The 17,090-nt window shown below is 37.7% G+C and overlaps 2 protein-coding genes across 13 annotated transcripts in view; one reads left to right on the forward strand and one right to left on the reverse strand.

The window, feature by feature from the left end:
* The window catches only part of fam131bb (family with sequence similarity 131 member Bb), a 54,383-nt gene extending 49,771 nt beyond the window's left edge, over positions 1-4,612 (forward strand). For all 8 annotated transcript variants that reach the window (XM_082150412.1, XM_082150410.1, XM_082150409.1 and 5 more), the window contains one exon: positions 1,438-4,612. In XM_082150412.1, coding sequence (XP_082006538.1) covers positions 1,438-1,668 — 231 coding nt within the window. In that variant the 3' untranslated portion in view covers positions 1,669-4,612. The remainder of the gene's footprint in view (positions 1-1,437) is intronic.
* The window catches only part of clcn1b (chloride channel, voltage-sensitive 1b), a 52,299-nt gene continuing 37,480 nt past the window's right edge, over positions 2,272-17,090 (reverse strand). For all 5 annotated transcript variants that reach the window (XM_082150277.1, XM_082150275.1, XM_082150278.1 and 2 more), the window contains 2 exons: positions 9,167-9,253; positions 2,272-9,059 (listed from right to left, as the gene is read on the reverse strand). In XM_082150277.1, coding sequence (XP_082006403.1) covers positions 8,685-9,059; positions 9,167-9,253 — 462 coding nt within the window. In that variant the 3' untranslated portion in view covers positions 2,272-8,684. The remainder of the gene's footprint in view (positions 9,060-9,166; positions 9,254-17,090) is intronic.

Consider the following 17,090-nt stretch of genomic DNA (forward strand, 5'->3'; position numbering starts at 1 on the left):
GCCTCATCCAGGACAGTGACGAGTCTGCTTACATACAGGAGGTTAAAGAGCTGACAGTCTGGTGCAGTCACAACAACCTGGAGCTGAACACGCTCCAAACAGTGGAGATGATTGATGACTTTAGGAGAAAGCCCCAAACACTCCCCCCACTCACCATCGTGAACAGCACTGTGACAACAGTGGAGTCATTCAGGTTCCTGGGCACTACTCACAGGACCAGAAGTGGAACAATCACGTTGACTCAATTGTGAAAAACGCCCAGCAGAGGTTGGACTTCCTTTGCCAGCTGAGGAAGTTCAACCTGCCACAGGAGCTGCTTCAACAGTTCCTCTCTGCAGTCATAGTGTCTGTCCTCTGCACTTCTGTAACGGTCGACTCTGCTACCAAATCAGACCTCAGAATACTACAGCGGACTGCTGGGAGAATCATCCGTACACCCCTTCACACTCTCCAAAAACTGTACTCATTCAAAGTGAGAAAAAGGCTGGCAAAATCACTCTGGACCCCTCACATCCAGAACACTTCCTCTTTGAACTGTTGCCATCTGGTTGGCGCTACAGAGCTCTGTACAGCCAGGCACAAGAAAAGTTTCTTTCCTCAGGCCATCTACCTCATGCACAACTAAATGCCCCCACATGGGCAATAAACATGTTGTCACAGATTCTGCCAATATGCCCTCAGCACCAGCACCTGCTCCTCCCATCCGTTCACCATCACCTGAGTTCTAACCAGTTGCACCTGTCACTGCCAAATTACCTCTTCTACATATACTCACCATCCACACTCACCTGTTGTCCGGTCTTGTCGGTCTCATTTTATACTTATATTTATTTAGCATACCATACCTCTTATTCCCATTCCCTTGCATTGTATATAACATACCTGTACATACATATATGTCTGTTTTGTGTATATTTTATGAATTTATACTGTATTTATTCACTTATTTTACTTTTTATTATCGGTCTTGTCGCTGTCATGATTCTGTCTGTGCACTGGAAGCTTCTGTCACCAAGACAAATTCCTTGTATGTGAAAGCATACTTGGTAATAAAGCTCATTCTGATTCTGATTGTTGAAAAATGTAGTTCAAACGACAGAGGTGCAACCATGTTACTACGTTTTCAGGAACCAGTCGCTAGTCAATTTCTCCAATGATGCATCAGACTATGGTGGTTAAACAGCAAGTTTGTCGGTGTACAGGAAACGCACCCCTAGGGTCGATCAAAATAATAATAATTTGTTTACACTTTTTATGGGTAACAACTTAAAAATGACTTAACTGAACTACTACAAGTAATAATATAAATTTTAATATTGGGCTGTTTATTTTAGTGTCCCAAAACAAAACCTGTTTGGAAACTTACAAAACATTTGTTTTGCAATTTCGTTTAATGAAATGACACATACCCAGACTAATGTCCAGCCTTTTTTCCAGGAGGAAGATATAACGTTATGTATGGAACCAGAACCAGTGACATTAATTCCATCTCCAATGACGCAGAGAGAGGAAGTGACCTCAATGGGAGGAAGCAGTCCAGGTCAAGCCCCTGGAGATTTTATCACAGAGCGAAAGGCGTCTGATGTCTCACCGTCTGTAATTGAAGAGCTTGAAGAAAAGGAGGAGGAGTCAGAATCCTTGCCTGTAGACATCACAGCAACCAACTAAGTGGCCGGCGACAGACTTGAGCTGGTTTTGACAGACATTTCAATCAGCATAATCAAACAATATCAACTCCTATTTCAGGAATCAAACACTATTGTGAAATTCAAGTGACTGCTCGAACCCAAAATGGAAAAGCAGAACTGACAGTTACTGCACTGCGTATGTGAACATTATGATTTTTTTAAGCCTTATATTATGGATGTCTGAAAAAGGAAGGTACAGAATGGAGTTGGGAATTCCTTGGGACTGGGAATGGAGAGAATGAGGAAAACTCAATGGAGCGATAGAGACGGAGGTATGTAATTCAGGAAGATGAATATGAAGAACTTTCGGTTAAATATGTGCATGCTTTTACAAGGAGTGATGGCTCTCGTTACTCAAAATAAAGACAATAAACTATAGTTAATAAACCATAATGATGATAATAATACAATTATTTTCTAAGAAAACAACAAAAAAATGAAATATATAATTGTAAAATAGACAGTAACATAAGCTTTTTCCATGCCCTTCATGCCCTCCAGAACTTCAGATCATACACAGACGCTTACCATAAGATATCGATGTGATTTGACCACACAAATTCTCTTTTCCTCTTCAACTACATTTACGTTTTTGACGCTATCAGGTGGAACACAAGTTCAGTGTTTCAGGGCTGTGAAATCGTAAAACAAGCCACTGCACAATCTACACAATTCTGTCTGCTGTTTATATTATATGCAAGGTATTCAAGCCCTCATAGACTCAAATACACATAAAGACAAGTGCATAGGGTTCAAAAGTTTGGGGTCTGTAAAGTTTTTTAATGTTTTTGCAAGAACCTTTTAGTCATCAAGCCTGCATTTATTTGATATAAAAAATACAACAAAAACAGTTATATTGTGGAATATTATAACGATTTAAAATAACCTTTTTCTATTTTTATATATTTTAAAATAATGATGTAATTTATTCCTGTGATGCAAAGCTGAATTTTCAGTATCATTACTCCAGTCTTCAGTGTCACATGACCCTTCAAAATCATTCTAATATGCTGATTTGCTGCTCAAGAAATATTTCTTATTATTAGCAACTGTTGAAAAGAGTCAATATTTTTGTGGAAATGGTAATAGATTTTTTTCAGGATTCTTTGACAAATATCAAGTTAAAAAAACAGCATTTATTTGAAATAGAAATGTCTTTACTGTCACTTTTGATCAATTAATTATTTTAAATTGAACACACAATATAGTAGCTTATTCAAAGGAAAGAACCAATGACACAAATACACACGCATCTTATTGACCCCAAACTTTTGAATGGAAGTGTACAAAATACACTATACTTGTGCTCTACAAAGGCCAAAATGCTGTCCCTACACCAACACTGGAACCAAGAAAAATGAAAATGACTGATTGATTTGATTTTCGATTTTAATGCTGTTTTGCCTTTGTATGACAGCAGACTATCCTATTGTTCTTAAGCTAATTATAAATGATTAAATCACAGCCCAACCCCATTTTGATTCAAGTAGTACGAACTGTCACAAGTTGGTCATTAGGAGATTTTGCAATATGTTTTAAATATTTATTTTTGGTTTCACTTTATTTTGACGGTCCCTTTAACACATTCTGTTGACTATAATTAACGTTGCACCGACATGTCTACTAACTCTAGTTAGAGTGTTAGTCGAGTTTAAGTAGACTGGGTTAGGGTTAGAATAAGTTGCAAAGTTGCTTATAGTCAGTAGAATGTCTGTTGGGGGAGCAGATATTTTGCAGATGGTTTACTAATACACTATGGACATATAGTTGCAACGTTACTTATAGTCAACAGAATGTTCAAAAGGAACCATCGAAATAAAGTGTTGCCTTATTTTTTGCCCTCACAAGTGTGATGAAACAAGCTTTTTCATCCGCGGATATATTTCACACTGGATTGTAACATAGCGTGCTTCCTTCTCTGTGTGTCGTTTGGCATGCATGGTGTCTGTCATTGTGCTCTGGAGTCCTATACAACACTTTATAGATATTTGCACTGGACCTCAGTACTCTGAGCTGAGCCGGAGACTTGCTCTGTGTGTCTAGAGATTTGATCAGCTGCTTAAAGGAGAGAAATGTTTGAAAAACCTTTTTGCACTTGCATTGGTTGTTGGGTGAAGGACAGATGCCTTTTAGATTGGAAACGTATTGTTTTATGAGACACAAAGTCACACTTCCCATTGTATTTGCAGAATTCTGATACCACATTTCCCATTTTCTTTTACTCGCGTGGATTTTGTTTTCTTTGGTTTAGTAAAACCTTGCCTTTAGGGGTTTGAAATATATAGATGAAATGAACTCGGATCAAATTATCCTTAGCTTGTTTTCATAAGAAATGACAATTCAGAGGAGCATTAACCTCAAATTAGTCATTAGAAAAATACTATAGTAAAGTTTTCTTTCCCCCATGCATTCAGTCCTGTTGGCGACTCGTACATGTATTTCTTGTGCCACTTGCAGGATAGGTTCTTGGTGATTATTTTTATAATAAAGCATGTCATAATTTCTGATTTAAAATATGTATTCCATTGCCTACAATTCTTTTCACTATATATCAAGGGGAGAATAGAACAGGGCCTGGATCCACATACTGTAAATATCCTTGATCAAGATTTCAAGAAAAAATGTCTCCGCAGAATGAGAATGGAAATGGACGTTGATCCGAGTTGAAAGTGACCTCATGAACAACTCAGGCCATATGGAATTTTGAACTGCACAGGCGTCTTCCTGTTCGTCATGGTCACTGACTATTACAGTCACTATGACGCTACAAACTTTGTGTTGACTGTGTGTTTGTATGTAAACGGACGTGAAGCATATGCATCGATTCCCAAAGTAGGAGAAGCCGGTTCCTAAACAGAAGCAACATCATTCTGCATTGTGATGTCATGAATGAGTCACTAAGGATTTAACAACAACAACAACAACAACAACAACAACAAAAAAGAAGAAAAAAAGGCAACTGTCTGGTTTTTATGACCGTTTCTTTGGAGGACACACGTCTTTGATGATTGAGTGTAATACAAACTTGGTGGCAAGAATAGCGTTAATAGCTATATGAAGTGTATTGACTTGAATGAATTTATTTATTGACTGATTATTTATGCAATGTTGGGACAATGTTTATTTTTCTACAGAATTGTGTGCACTCCCTCCTGTATATGTTGGGGTACATATTATTTCACTGCTGGGTTCCAGAGGAAGATCTGACAGATTTTTGTGTACAGTATAAAACATTTCATTGTATGTCATAAGGTTAATGTTTTAAAATAATGTTTTACATGAAGCATACAGAATTCCAAAAGTTTCTCACATGAAATAATATGTGCCCATTTATTTATTTAAGAATTATATAGGGGAGGGGTTTAACTTTGAAGCCTGTGTGATATCTATTTGTTATTTTGAGATAAATGCACCTTTTGTTGTAATGGTATCACTCTGGTTTGGTGAGAATGTCATACGTGGTCATCCATATTCCACAGGTTTTATTTATTTTGCGATTCATAAAGCAAAATGAAGCAAACCTAAACGTTTCCCTCTCTCACAGTGGTGTGCTTGTATACGGTTCCGAATGAAGGACGATTCTTTTCCGCGAACGTTATTTCGGACAGTTCAGTTCAATGAACCGATTAGAATATAGTTTGGTTAGCACTATGACAAATATTCATGTGCATAGGCTATAGCTATTAACATTTTATTCAAGTAAATAACAATAACAATACATTCCTTCATTAGAGTTTGACAATGATGTGCAAACGTGGATGTTTTGCATGTCTAAATGAATAAATTAGTCAATCAACTCACCTTTTTACAAAGAAACTGAAATTTTCGCTCCCTCATTCAAGTCCTAGATGGTTCACGCATGCTCGTAGGTCTCAGCATCTCATATCCGTAGACATCAGATTTAATCAGTCACATCATTGTGGAATTACAAGTTTCCTACTTGTAAAACGTGTTCACGTCATCACTCTTATAGTTATTAGCCTACTTACAGTATCAACTTTATTGATTTATTTTTCACGCTCATACTATTGGATATCAGATGTTAAATATATCCAAAGTTCACAACACATACTTGTCATTGTCATCTCGCAAGTAAGCCTAAGCGATGTTTTTTAATGGAAGCTTGTTTCCGCCAGGAAAAAAAATTATCTTTATCCCATCACAGACTCACTCTTTCTCATTTCATACAAACACAGCTGGTGCCATCTTGCATTTCAGTCATTGATTGTATTGAAAATAACCTCAGAGGACTTCAGTTTTACTGTAAAGCTGTTGCAGTGTTCATCTAGACCGGTTTTGTATGTTGTAATGGAGGATTTGAGCTGGTCATTATTGCCAAACAAATCTTTTACGGTAACAAGAACGCTCTGACTGTACATTATTTCTTATTAAGCCATACATAGACGTACAATACGTCACCTGAGGGATATTAAATGACCTTTATATTCCTCATTCATTATTCTGGAGGATCTGACAATCGATTAATTCATTGTCAATTCAAGAGCAATTTCATTATTTACTCTGTTGTGCCTGTAATCTCACTTCCATATTTCACCTTTCCATCTGAAAAATGCCTCAAAGATTTCACCCATATAATCAACCAACATGCCAATTGCACGAATCCAGGTAATACTACTGCAACCAAAGGAGTGATGTCATGTGCTCTTTTATTGCTTTTTATGTAAGATAAGGTATATATGAATGAATAAATAACAAAAAGCCAAATGTACTTAGTTGGATGTAGTTGTTTATCATTTGTGTTTACAGACCAACTAATTTCAAATGGATTTTTTGTACGATTCTACTGCCATCTTTCACGACAAAACTTCTGTCTGTTGGCATGATGCTGTAAACGGTCCTTTGCTCTACCTCTCCTTCTTTCTGTGAACTTGTCTTTCTCTCCTCTTTCCCTTCGTATGTTATTTGTCTATAACTCCAACCCTGTGTTGTCTCCTCTTGGTGGAAGAATCATATTCAGAAAAAGTAATATTTTGGATAAGAAACAGTCATGTTAAAATTTATGACTCAAAATGTTCAGCAAACTATACAGACACAAATCCATTGATGTGAGACTGACTGATCTATAAGAGGTGTGATATAAAAGTGCTCTGTGACACGTACTGTATATCTATGCATGCTTTACTGAAGGTTATAAGATGGTTCTTCCAATGTGCTCTTCCTCGTCCTCCATCGAACTCTCTCTCTCTCTTACCCATACCCATCTCTTCTTCCTGCACGAACAAAACACCTCCCTGACCTTCAAGAATATTGCTATTTGTTTATTTTTCCCAAAAATAATGAAGAAACAAATAAATGAAGCAAACAAAGCCTTATTGCGCACTTTGTGTATTTTTAAGACATGGCAAAAAAGCCGGCATGCTATTGAGACCATTAAAACACAATTATAGGCAAATAAAAATTCATCAATAGATTAATCAAAGATCCAATGATAAAAGTAATGACTTTGCAGCTTTAATTATGTAGTAAACAAAACTTTTTCATAACAAATGACTAGTGATTAAAGGAATATTCCAGGTTCAGCACAAGATTAAATTACATAATATGTAGCATAATGTCAATAACCCCCAAAACAAGGAGGTAATAAAAGTAGTAAAAATCTGGGTTACAGTGAGGCACTTACAATGGAAGTGAAAGGGGGCAATACATTTATGTTAAAATATTGACTATTATAATATTATAGACATATGATGTAAAAACTATCCGTTAACTGATTTTAGTACGGACAAAATAACTTAAAACAGCTGTAAAAAATAAACCGCTTAAAAATAAAAGACAAATTTATGTTAGTGTTTTTATAAAAGAACAAGCTTCTTATTTCTGCCTTTAAATCCAAACATTTGTGCCGTTCTCTTCCATTGTAAGTACACTGTAAAAAGTGATATGATCAATAAGTTGACAACATATATTTTTTACATTGCTTTAACTCATCAAAATAAGTTTTAAAAGCAATTTTCAACTTTTTTTTTTTTACAAGTTATACTTAATACTAAGTTATACAAGATTCAACTAATTTTCATAAAGTCAGTTTAATGTAATTTAAGTTGAAATTACTTAAACATCCAAGTTGATTGTACTTAATTTAAGGCAGCAACTTTTTTTCTTTTTTTTTTTACAGTGTACCTCACTGTAACTTTGATTTTTCACAAATTCTGTTAATTAAATCAGTGTTATTCTAGTATTATGTATATACTATAGCATCTATTAACATTTTGAATTAGTTTGTTTTTATATTATCAGTTTTCATTTGAATAATTTTGTGATGCTGAGTTTCTATTTTTATTTCTATATATCTTTTTTTCTAACATTTTACTTCAAATTAAACATATTTCAGCTGAACTTTTTCATCGAATATTTACATTTTATTTCATTTCAGCTTCATTTCAATTACCGAAAATTATTTATAATATTCAGTTACCAAACAACACATTATTGAACCTTGAATACTCCTTTAAATTTCACATTTACAGTGTAAAAAAAAAAAAGGAAACCTAGTATGTGCTTCATGTGGCAACATTTAAATGAGCAAGTCGAAACATTTAGTATATCTGAATTAACCTGAATACATTGGGTTACACCAAGACAAGTAGTTTTTTAAGGGTCAGATCAGGTATAAATAGCTCAAGGTAACAAATCTTTCATTTTTACACACATTTTTACAGTGATATAATAAGAAGTACTGCAGACAAACACTGGGATGGGATTGGCAATGAGAGGGGAAGGCATTCAGTGAGATGTGTCAGACCGACTGTCCATATGTACAAATGTAATAGACAACAAAAAGAAACTCAACTGAATAAAAACATCTAGAAAGAAAGAGCATAAGAGTCCAGTCCGGAGAGTAGAGAATCAACCAACAAGTCAGATTGTGCAGCTCTGGTGCACCGCTGCGACCCATGCTGGGCTCAAAGGCAGCACCGTAATATGGTTTGCCTCCCCCTGGAGGGCTGAATTTGAGTAAATTACAAAACAATAGACCTATAAAGGCTCCTCATCACTCTCTCTATCAGCATCCGCCTCTGTTTCAGGCACAGGGTGAAGAGAGGAGAGAGGGAGTGTGGAAGAAGAAGGGGAAGGCAGTTGCTCCTGAGAGGTACTGACCGTACTTCTGCTGCTGTTGCCCGTGGCCACGTCGCACTCTTTCTCCGCTTTCTGGACACAACTTCTAACTGACTCGTCTTTAGTCTCTCTTTTCACTCCCTCGCTCCACAGCTCTCTGTCCCGTGTGGGAGAGGACTGGATGGAAGAGGAGTGAGAAGGTTTTTTGGCCTTGCGTCTCGCGTCTCTGAAACTGGCCAGAGGGGGACGCAGTCGCACTCCGCTACGAGTCGAACCCTCGATTGCTTTCTGGAGCTGGGTGTGAAAAGGAGAGAACAGCAGAATTATTTACTCAGACACACCAGCATATGACAGAAAGAATGTAAATATAAATGTAGACACAGGCGATAAATCATCTCTACCTCTTTAAGTGCGACCACCCCAACCAGTTTACCAATACTGGTTACATACGCATGACTGAGACCCAGCAGAGAGAACAGCGTGTGAGTCTGAAACAAACAAGCAAGCATATACTTGTGTGTTTGTGTGTACACGCAAAATAAAAAATTATAAATATATATATAAAATAAATATTTATTGAGCATCAAATCAGCATATTAGAATGATTTCTGAAGGATCATGTGACACTGAAGACTGGAGTAATGATGCTGAAAATTCAGCTTTGATCACAGGAATAAATTACATTTTAAAACAACATATTCAAAAGAAAACAGTTATTTTAAATTGCAAAAATATTTCACAATATTACTGTTTTTGCTGTATTTTGGATCAAATAAATGAAGCCTTGGTAAGCAGAAGAGACTTCTTTTAAAACATTAAAAAATCTTACCGTTCTAATTATTTTGGCCACCAAAATGTGTGTGTGTGTGTGTGTGTTAGGGCTGTCAACGTTAATTAAACGCACGCAATTAATTCAAAATCCTTAACGCTTTAAAATAACTGAATGCAAATAAATGAATGAAGTAGCCTACACATATTTTACATCACGCATGATCTTGGGAGTCAACTGCAGTAATGATAGTTGCGGTTTGATATTGATATTTCTTTTGAGATAAATCCGCAGTGCGCTGTCGTAGACATGCAAATAATATCGCATGCCATTCTTCATGATTTGTGAATTCAGGTGAGGCGATCCCAAATCAGTGTTTTATTCACAGTGAATTTTATAATGCATATTCATGGATTTCATCCGGTCCCTTTCCACAGGTGTATTAATCAAGCACAATGCAGTCTGCATTCATAATCTAGGTGCTTGATTTTATACACCTGTGGAAAGGGACCGGATGAAACCCATGAATAGCTCCAAAAGTTGGACTGAAACCAGTGTCATCTTGACCTGCTTGATTTGTCAATCACTTGTTTTAGATTGAACCTGATTTGTGAAAATCGCATTTCATCGCTGTAACCCAGAGTGTTTCTCACTGCTCTGTCCTTTTTTAATGTTTAATAATGGCAAACAGGCAGAGCCAATGAATAACGGTCCAAGCCATTAGATAAATCAGCTTATAAGTTTACAAAACGCTCATCTAGTCGGGTCATGCTAGGCTCAAATAGACTAAGTTATCTGTGATCTGTGGAATATTTCACAATACATTTTTGGTCAGTTTACCCTTCCTCGAGTCCACTTCACTATTCTGATTCATGAAAAGTTTCACAGTCGAGTTTTTATCAGTTAACACTGAGTGATTACTTCCCTATTCTGATTTGTGAAATAATTTGTATGCTTAATTTCATAAGTGTGTGATTAATCAACAGGAGAGAACATCAGTGTGTGAGTGTTTACTTTTCCCACTAGATTTTAGCGCGGCTCTTGTTGCTAGGAAACTTTGTTTTGTTTACTGTGTCTTACTCTGGTAAAACGCGCGCCCGCGTGACATTTGTTTGTGTGTCGTGACTTGAGTTTCGCTTGGCCAAATAGTGGGGCGTGACCAAAGCCAGTTAAAGTATTTATTTTACCCATCTGCTAGAACTTGTTAGAAGCAGCAGTCGAACAACAGGAGAGAACATCAGTCTGTGAGTGTTTACTTTTCCCAGTAGATTTTAGCGCGGCTCTTGTTGCTAGGAAACTTTGTTTTGTTTACTGTGTCTTACTCTGGTAGAACGCGCGCCCGCTTGGCATTTGTTTGTGTGTCGTGACTTTTGAGTTTCGCTTGGCCAAATAGTAGGGCCTGGCCTGCTGTATTCAATAACGAGGTATTAAGCGTGTGTAAAATAGGTTAGTGCACCGTGCACGCGGCAGCCCTCGTGTGAAGACCAAAGAGTGTAAAGACCAACGACTCAACCTGTGCGACTCCACCAAACAAGGACCAATACAACGAGGCACTTGAGAGTATTAATTTCTTGTTGTTTATTTAATTTTCTTGTTGTTTCCTTTATCTTCTACACAACGTTCATGTGATCTTTCTTACACTATGTGTTTTCAAATCCCTACTATTACTAACATGCGTAAATCAAATGTCAAACGTAGGAGGCAGTCCAATCCGAACAACCTGCATACCTTTCCGGTGTCTCCTAGTACTATATTCTCTTTTCCTATTGGTCTCAGGAATTGCCAGTCCCCTGTAAACAAAGCTGATTTCATTACATCTATTTCTAGTCAGATTCAGGTCTCCGCCTACTGGCCCTGACTGAGACCTGGATCAGACCAGAGGACACTGCCACACCAGCTGCCCTCTCCACTAACTTCACTTTCTCACACACCCCTCGTCTGACTGGTAGGGGTGGATGTACTGGTCTGCTCATCTCAAACGATTGGAAATGTGATCATTTACCACCTCTGTGTGACAACAACTCATTTGAATCACATTCAATTACCATCATCTTGCCCTATTAAAATCCATTTTGTAGTTGTATATCGTCCCCCAGGTCAGCTTGGCAGTTTCTTGGAGGAGCCATGTGCTACTCTCATCCTTACCTGAGGATGGTACTCCTCTCATAGTTCCTGGAGACTTCAGCATCCACCTAAAAAAACCTCAGGCTGCTGATTTCCACACTCTGCTTGCCTCATTCGACCTCAAACGAGTATCTACTGCGGCTACTCACAAATCAGGTAACAAATTGGACCTTATTTACACACGCTACTGCTCCACTGACCATACGCTGGTCACTCCACTGCACACCTCAGATCACTTCCTCCTCACTCTCAACCTCAACCTGCCTCAGAACACAACACACACTCATCCACAGGTCACCTTTCGGCGAAACCTACGCTCACTCTCACCCTCTCGCCTATCCTTTCTGGTCTCATCCACACTTCCTCCACCTGATCAGCTTTCAACACTAGTTACTAACAGTGCAACTGCTACTCTTTTCTCCACTTTAACACCCTGCTTGGACAACTTCTGCCCCCTTTCCTCCAGGCCAGCCCGCGCCACACCCTCAGCCCCCTGGTTATCTGATGCTCTCCGCTAACATCGTTCTAAACTCAGGAGTGCAGAGAGGAAGTGGCGCAAATCGAAAGATCCTACTGACCTTGGTCTTTATCAATCCCTCCTCTCTTCCTTCTCTGCTAACATCTCTACTGCTAAAATGACTTACTATCACAACAAAATTAACAATTCTTCTGACTCTCGCATGCTTTTCAAAACCTTCTCCTCTCTTCTCAACCCTCCTCCATCAACCCTAACAGCTGACGATTTTGCCACATTCTTCATAAATAAAACAACTACCATCAGCGGCCAATTTACCAATCCACAAACTGACACACACATTTATCAGTTAACGCACACATCATAAACGCCTCTCTTCACAATGGTACCTTTCCCACAGCATTTAAGCAGGCTCGGGTAACCCCACTGCTTAAGAAACCCACTCTAAATCCAGCACATCCGGTATCTCTTCTTCCATTCGTCGTGAAAACACTTGAACGATTTGTTTTCAACCAGGGCCCGTATGTATAAAACTTCTAAGAAATGCTCTTAAGAATAGTCTTAAGCTTTGACTTAGGTGTCAAAAAATTCTTAGTTAAATGTAGGACTTCTCTAAGAGTAGGAGACTTTTATAAAGAAGCTAAAAGCAACTCGAAGTAAAGTCTAGGACTGATTCTTAAGTGCTGACTGAAGTGGCACTTAAGTGTTGTGAACTAAGGACTACAGGGATGTCAATCCAAAATGGCCACCCTCAACCACTGAATCAGCCAATAGTGAGCCTGCAAGGATGAGGTCACTGCAGCATGACACCAATCATTTAATCTAATTATAATAAAATAATTTAATTAAGACACTGAAGCTTTGCATTAGGGCTTTGACTTTTGCCCAAAAATCATATTCGAAGTTTGTTTGTTTATTAATATTAATATTCGAACTAATTCGCTAACCAGGACGCTAACGTCACCTCTCCTGTAGGACCAATAATAGCCTTGCTAATGTGCTCGCGATTCACAACTTCACCAGGCGTGAAAAAGCCTTGGAATCTGAATTTAAAACAATGTTTACAAAAAATAATGCCCATAATAGGTTCGAATATTAAAGGCTGCCTAATATTCGTTCGAAAATCTTTTTTTTAATATTCAAATTATATTTGAATAACGAAGTTCAGAGTCAAAGCCCTACTTTTTTGCATTGTGCAAAATTATCACAAATTAGTATTTATGCTGTGGAATCCTTTTCTATTGATGCGTGTCTCCTCATTTACAGTTGGAGCAATTATGCAAACACGAGTTCCATCAATGGATCCAACAACTCAGGAAAGCCCCAAATACTCAATAAAGTGGCTTTATTTTACTGCGAGATTTGAAGATAAATTGGAAAGTCAATGAACTGCCATATAGTATTGGCTAAAAGTGAGGCCAAGGAAAATTGACAGACTCACCCTTTATTCAAATAGTATTAAAAATGAGTTAAAGATTTTGTACGCGTATTGTTAGTTGTGCTTGGAGTCAATTGTTTATTTGTGATAACACAATGAAACATGTCAAATTGTACAGACATCATTTTTAGCCAAGGCTGTCAAACAAATGAACAAGAGAGGACAAGCAACTGACTATGTTGCAGACAATGTATGAATTTTTTTTTCTCCTGTGAGCTTTTTAGTAAAAAAACAAAAACAAAAAAACTGTAGCTGTAGTTTGCCCTTTTTTCAACAATATTATTGATCTGCCTGGATTGACACCATTGTCTGAGAACTGAACTGAGCTGAACAATGACATCACTGTTTTCTTAGAGCGGCTGTATAATGAACTAAATAGATAACTAATGATCTTTTACAATGGAAATGAATCATCATTGAACTTACTTAAGCTGCACAATGACACTATTTTCTTCTAGAGCTGCTGTACAGCCCAAACTATCTTTGTTGCATTATTTTCCTGTTATCACTGTAAAGCTGCTTAGAAACAATCTGTACTGTAAAAAGTGACTTGACTTGAAATAATTTTGTCAGATAAATATCTTCACTAAGTTTATTTTTATATATTTTAAATATAAAAAAAAATTGAGGGAAGAACAAAACACTAATTTCCTCATATTTTGATGGTTTAAGCAAACTTGTAGGGTCATAAAAAATAAAAACTCTGCACATCACTTTAAGCCACTACTGTACTTGGTGTGGTCAGTGCCACAATAGTGCTATTAAGACCCTGCTTACTGTGGAATGATGAGCTCAAGTCATCACCGGTGCACTGCTGCTTTTTTCCAGTCGGCAACAATGTAATTATTACTTTCATTTCATTGCTATAAAATCAACTCTGTCATCATTTACTGTAACTCCAATACATCATATTTTCATTGAAAAGTGCGTGGCCTCCTCCTCTCTGCTGCCATCTTGTTACTCCTAACTAGGTTTGGAGACCTCTTCAGCTCTCTTAAATAATTTAGGAGCTGAGACCTAGTCTTGACACTTAGGAACCTTTATGAATCACACTTATTCTTAAGTCTAGGAATAAAAGTAAAATGACGTCATTCTTAGAATTTTGACAGACTTGAGACTAAAATTGTACTCTGAGTGGCTTTATACATACGGCCCCTGATCTCTTCCTTCCTTACACAGAACAACCTCTTGGACAACAATCAGTCTGGTTTCAAAAGCAGACACTCAACTGAGACTGCCCTGCTCTCAGTAATTGAAGCTCTGAGACTTGCAAGAGCAGCTTCCAAATCCTCAGTTCTCATCCTGCTGGATCTGTCTGCTGCCTTTGACACAGTTAACCACCAGACCCTCCTGTCAATCCTAAAGATGAAGGGCATCTCGGGAACCGCACTCCAATGGTTCAAGTCTTACTTCTCAGGTAGGTCCTTTAGGGTGTCGTGGAGGGGTGTGGTGTCTAAGACCCAACATCTAGCTACTGGAGTGCCTCAGGGCTCTCAGACCACTTCTCTTCTCCATCTACATGACATCACTAGGATCTGTGATTCAGAAACATGGCTTTCCTATCACTGCTATGCTGATGACACACAACTCTACCTCTCATTCCAGCCTGACGATCCGACGGTAGCTGATCGTATCTCAGCCTGCCTGACAGACATTTCTGGCTGGATGAAGGACCACCACCTTCAACTAAACCTTGCGAAGACAGAGCTACTTGTGGTCCCAGCCAACCCAACACTTCATCACAACTTCAGCATTCAGCTAGGCTCGTCATCCATAACTCCATCAAGGTCAGCCAGGAACCTTGGAGTGGTAATTTTATGATCAATCGAACTTCACAGACCACATTGCTAGAACTGCCCGGTCATGTAGATTTGGTCAACCGGTCAAACCTCTGCAACCCGAAGAGAGCACACGTCACTCCTCTCCTCACAAAATTGCACTTGTTGCTAGTTACCGCTCGCATCAAATTCAAGTCACTGACGTTTGCCTACAGAACAACCACTGGCTCTGCTCCCTTTTACTCAAACTCATTACTTCAGACTTATGTGCCATCCAGAAACTTGCGCTCTGCAAGCGAACGACGTCTTGTGGTGCCATCACAAATGGCGCTTTTCCATTACCAGTACCAGCTCGACTCGGCTCGCTTTTCGCTCCGTTTTCCATTGCAGATAGTACCTTCACAATAGTATCTGGTCGTCATAGCGACGCCGCAGGAAACTGCCGTGACTTTAATCTTCTACGCGAGGCACCCGCTACCCACACACACAGGACAATGGAGGAAATCGAGTGTATGCTGTTTTTGGATGTTTTTGTTTTTGCTGTTTTTTATTCAGGATACTCCGTCTGGCGCGTGCAATGATGACGCAGTGAATAGTGACGATTCTCTCTGACCAATCAGCAGTCTGCCGTGTTTTCACGTCACATTTTAGTATCGCCTCAGCTCGCTCAGAACCTCGCCGGAGGTGGTACGAAAAAAAGTACCTGGAAGCAGGTACAGGTACAACTTTTACACAGTGGAAAACCAAACAGAGCCGAGTCGAGGTGAGCTGGTACTGTGTAGTGGAAAAGCGCCAAAAGAGGCACAAAATCTCTTTCTCTGACCTTTACCATGACTGTTCCCTGCTGGTGGAATGATCTGCCTAACTCAACCAGAGCTGCTGAGTCCGTAGCCACTTTCAAGAAACGGCTGAAGACACTTCTTTTTCGACAGCACTTGATAATACTAACACTTTCTCTTCTATTCTATTCAATAATTTTTTTTTTTATTAACATGTACTGTGTTGGATTAAACTGGGAAGGGTCATAGCACTTGCATATTGTTGTCCTACTGTTAGTTTTAACTGATTCTATTGTTCTCATTTGTAAGTCGCTTTGGATAAAAGCATCTGCTAAATGAATAAATGTAAATGTAATAAGAATTATATATATTATATACAGTATATATATATATATATATATATTAGTATAAAATCACAGACAATATATAAATATGTATTTACATATACATTTTTTGAAAATCATATTTAAAATAATACTTGACATTTATATAATATTGAAAGACTAAACAGTAACAATTAACATTAAATAAAAATAACAAATACAATTTCATTGTATAGAATTGTTATTCTAATAGAATCCTGTATTCTAATAGAATAACAGAATCCTGTATTCTAATAGAATAACAGAATCCTTATTCTAATATTTATTTAAATATTGGAAAAATATATTATCACTTTTTAAATGTCTTTTTTAATTTGTTTTAGGGCATATATATATATATATATATATATTTATTGTGACAGATATTTAAGTTTTTCTATATCCATAGAGGAATGGAATTAAAAATCCTATGTATATGGAAAAACTATGACAGACATTTCACTCTGTTTCAACTCCTGAATGCAGGAAATAATGAAGATGTTTTTAGTTTTTTTATCAAAAAACATTACCCAGAGGGCATGAAATAATGAGAGCTTTGGACTGACATTCACATAAAATAATAATTCATAATTCACTTGG

The sequence above is a fragment of the Leuciscus leuciscus genome (assembly GCF_965113295.1).
Source record: "Leuciscus leuciscus genome assembly, chromosome: 20".
NCBI lineage: Eukaryota > Metazoa > Chordata > Actinopteri > Cypriniformes > Leuciscidae > Leuciscus > Leuciscus leuciscus.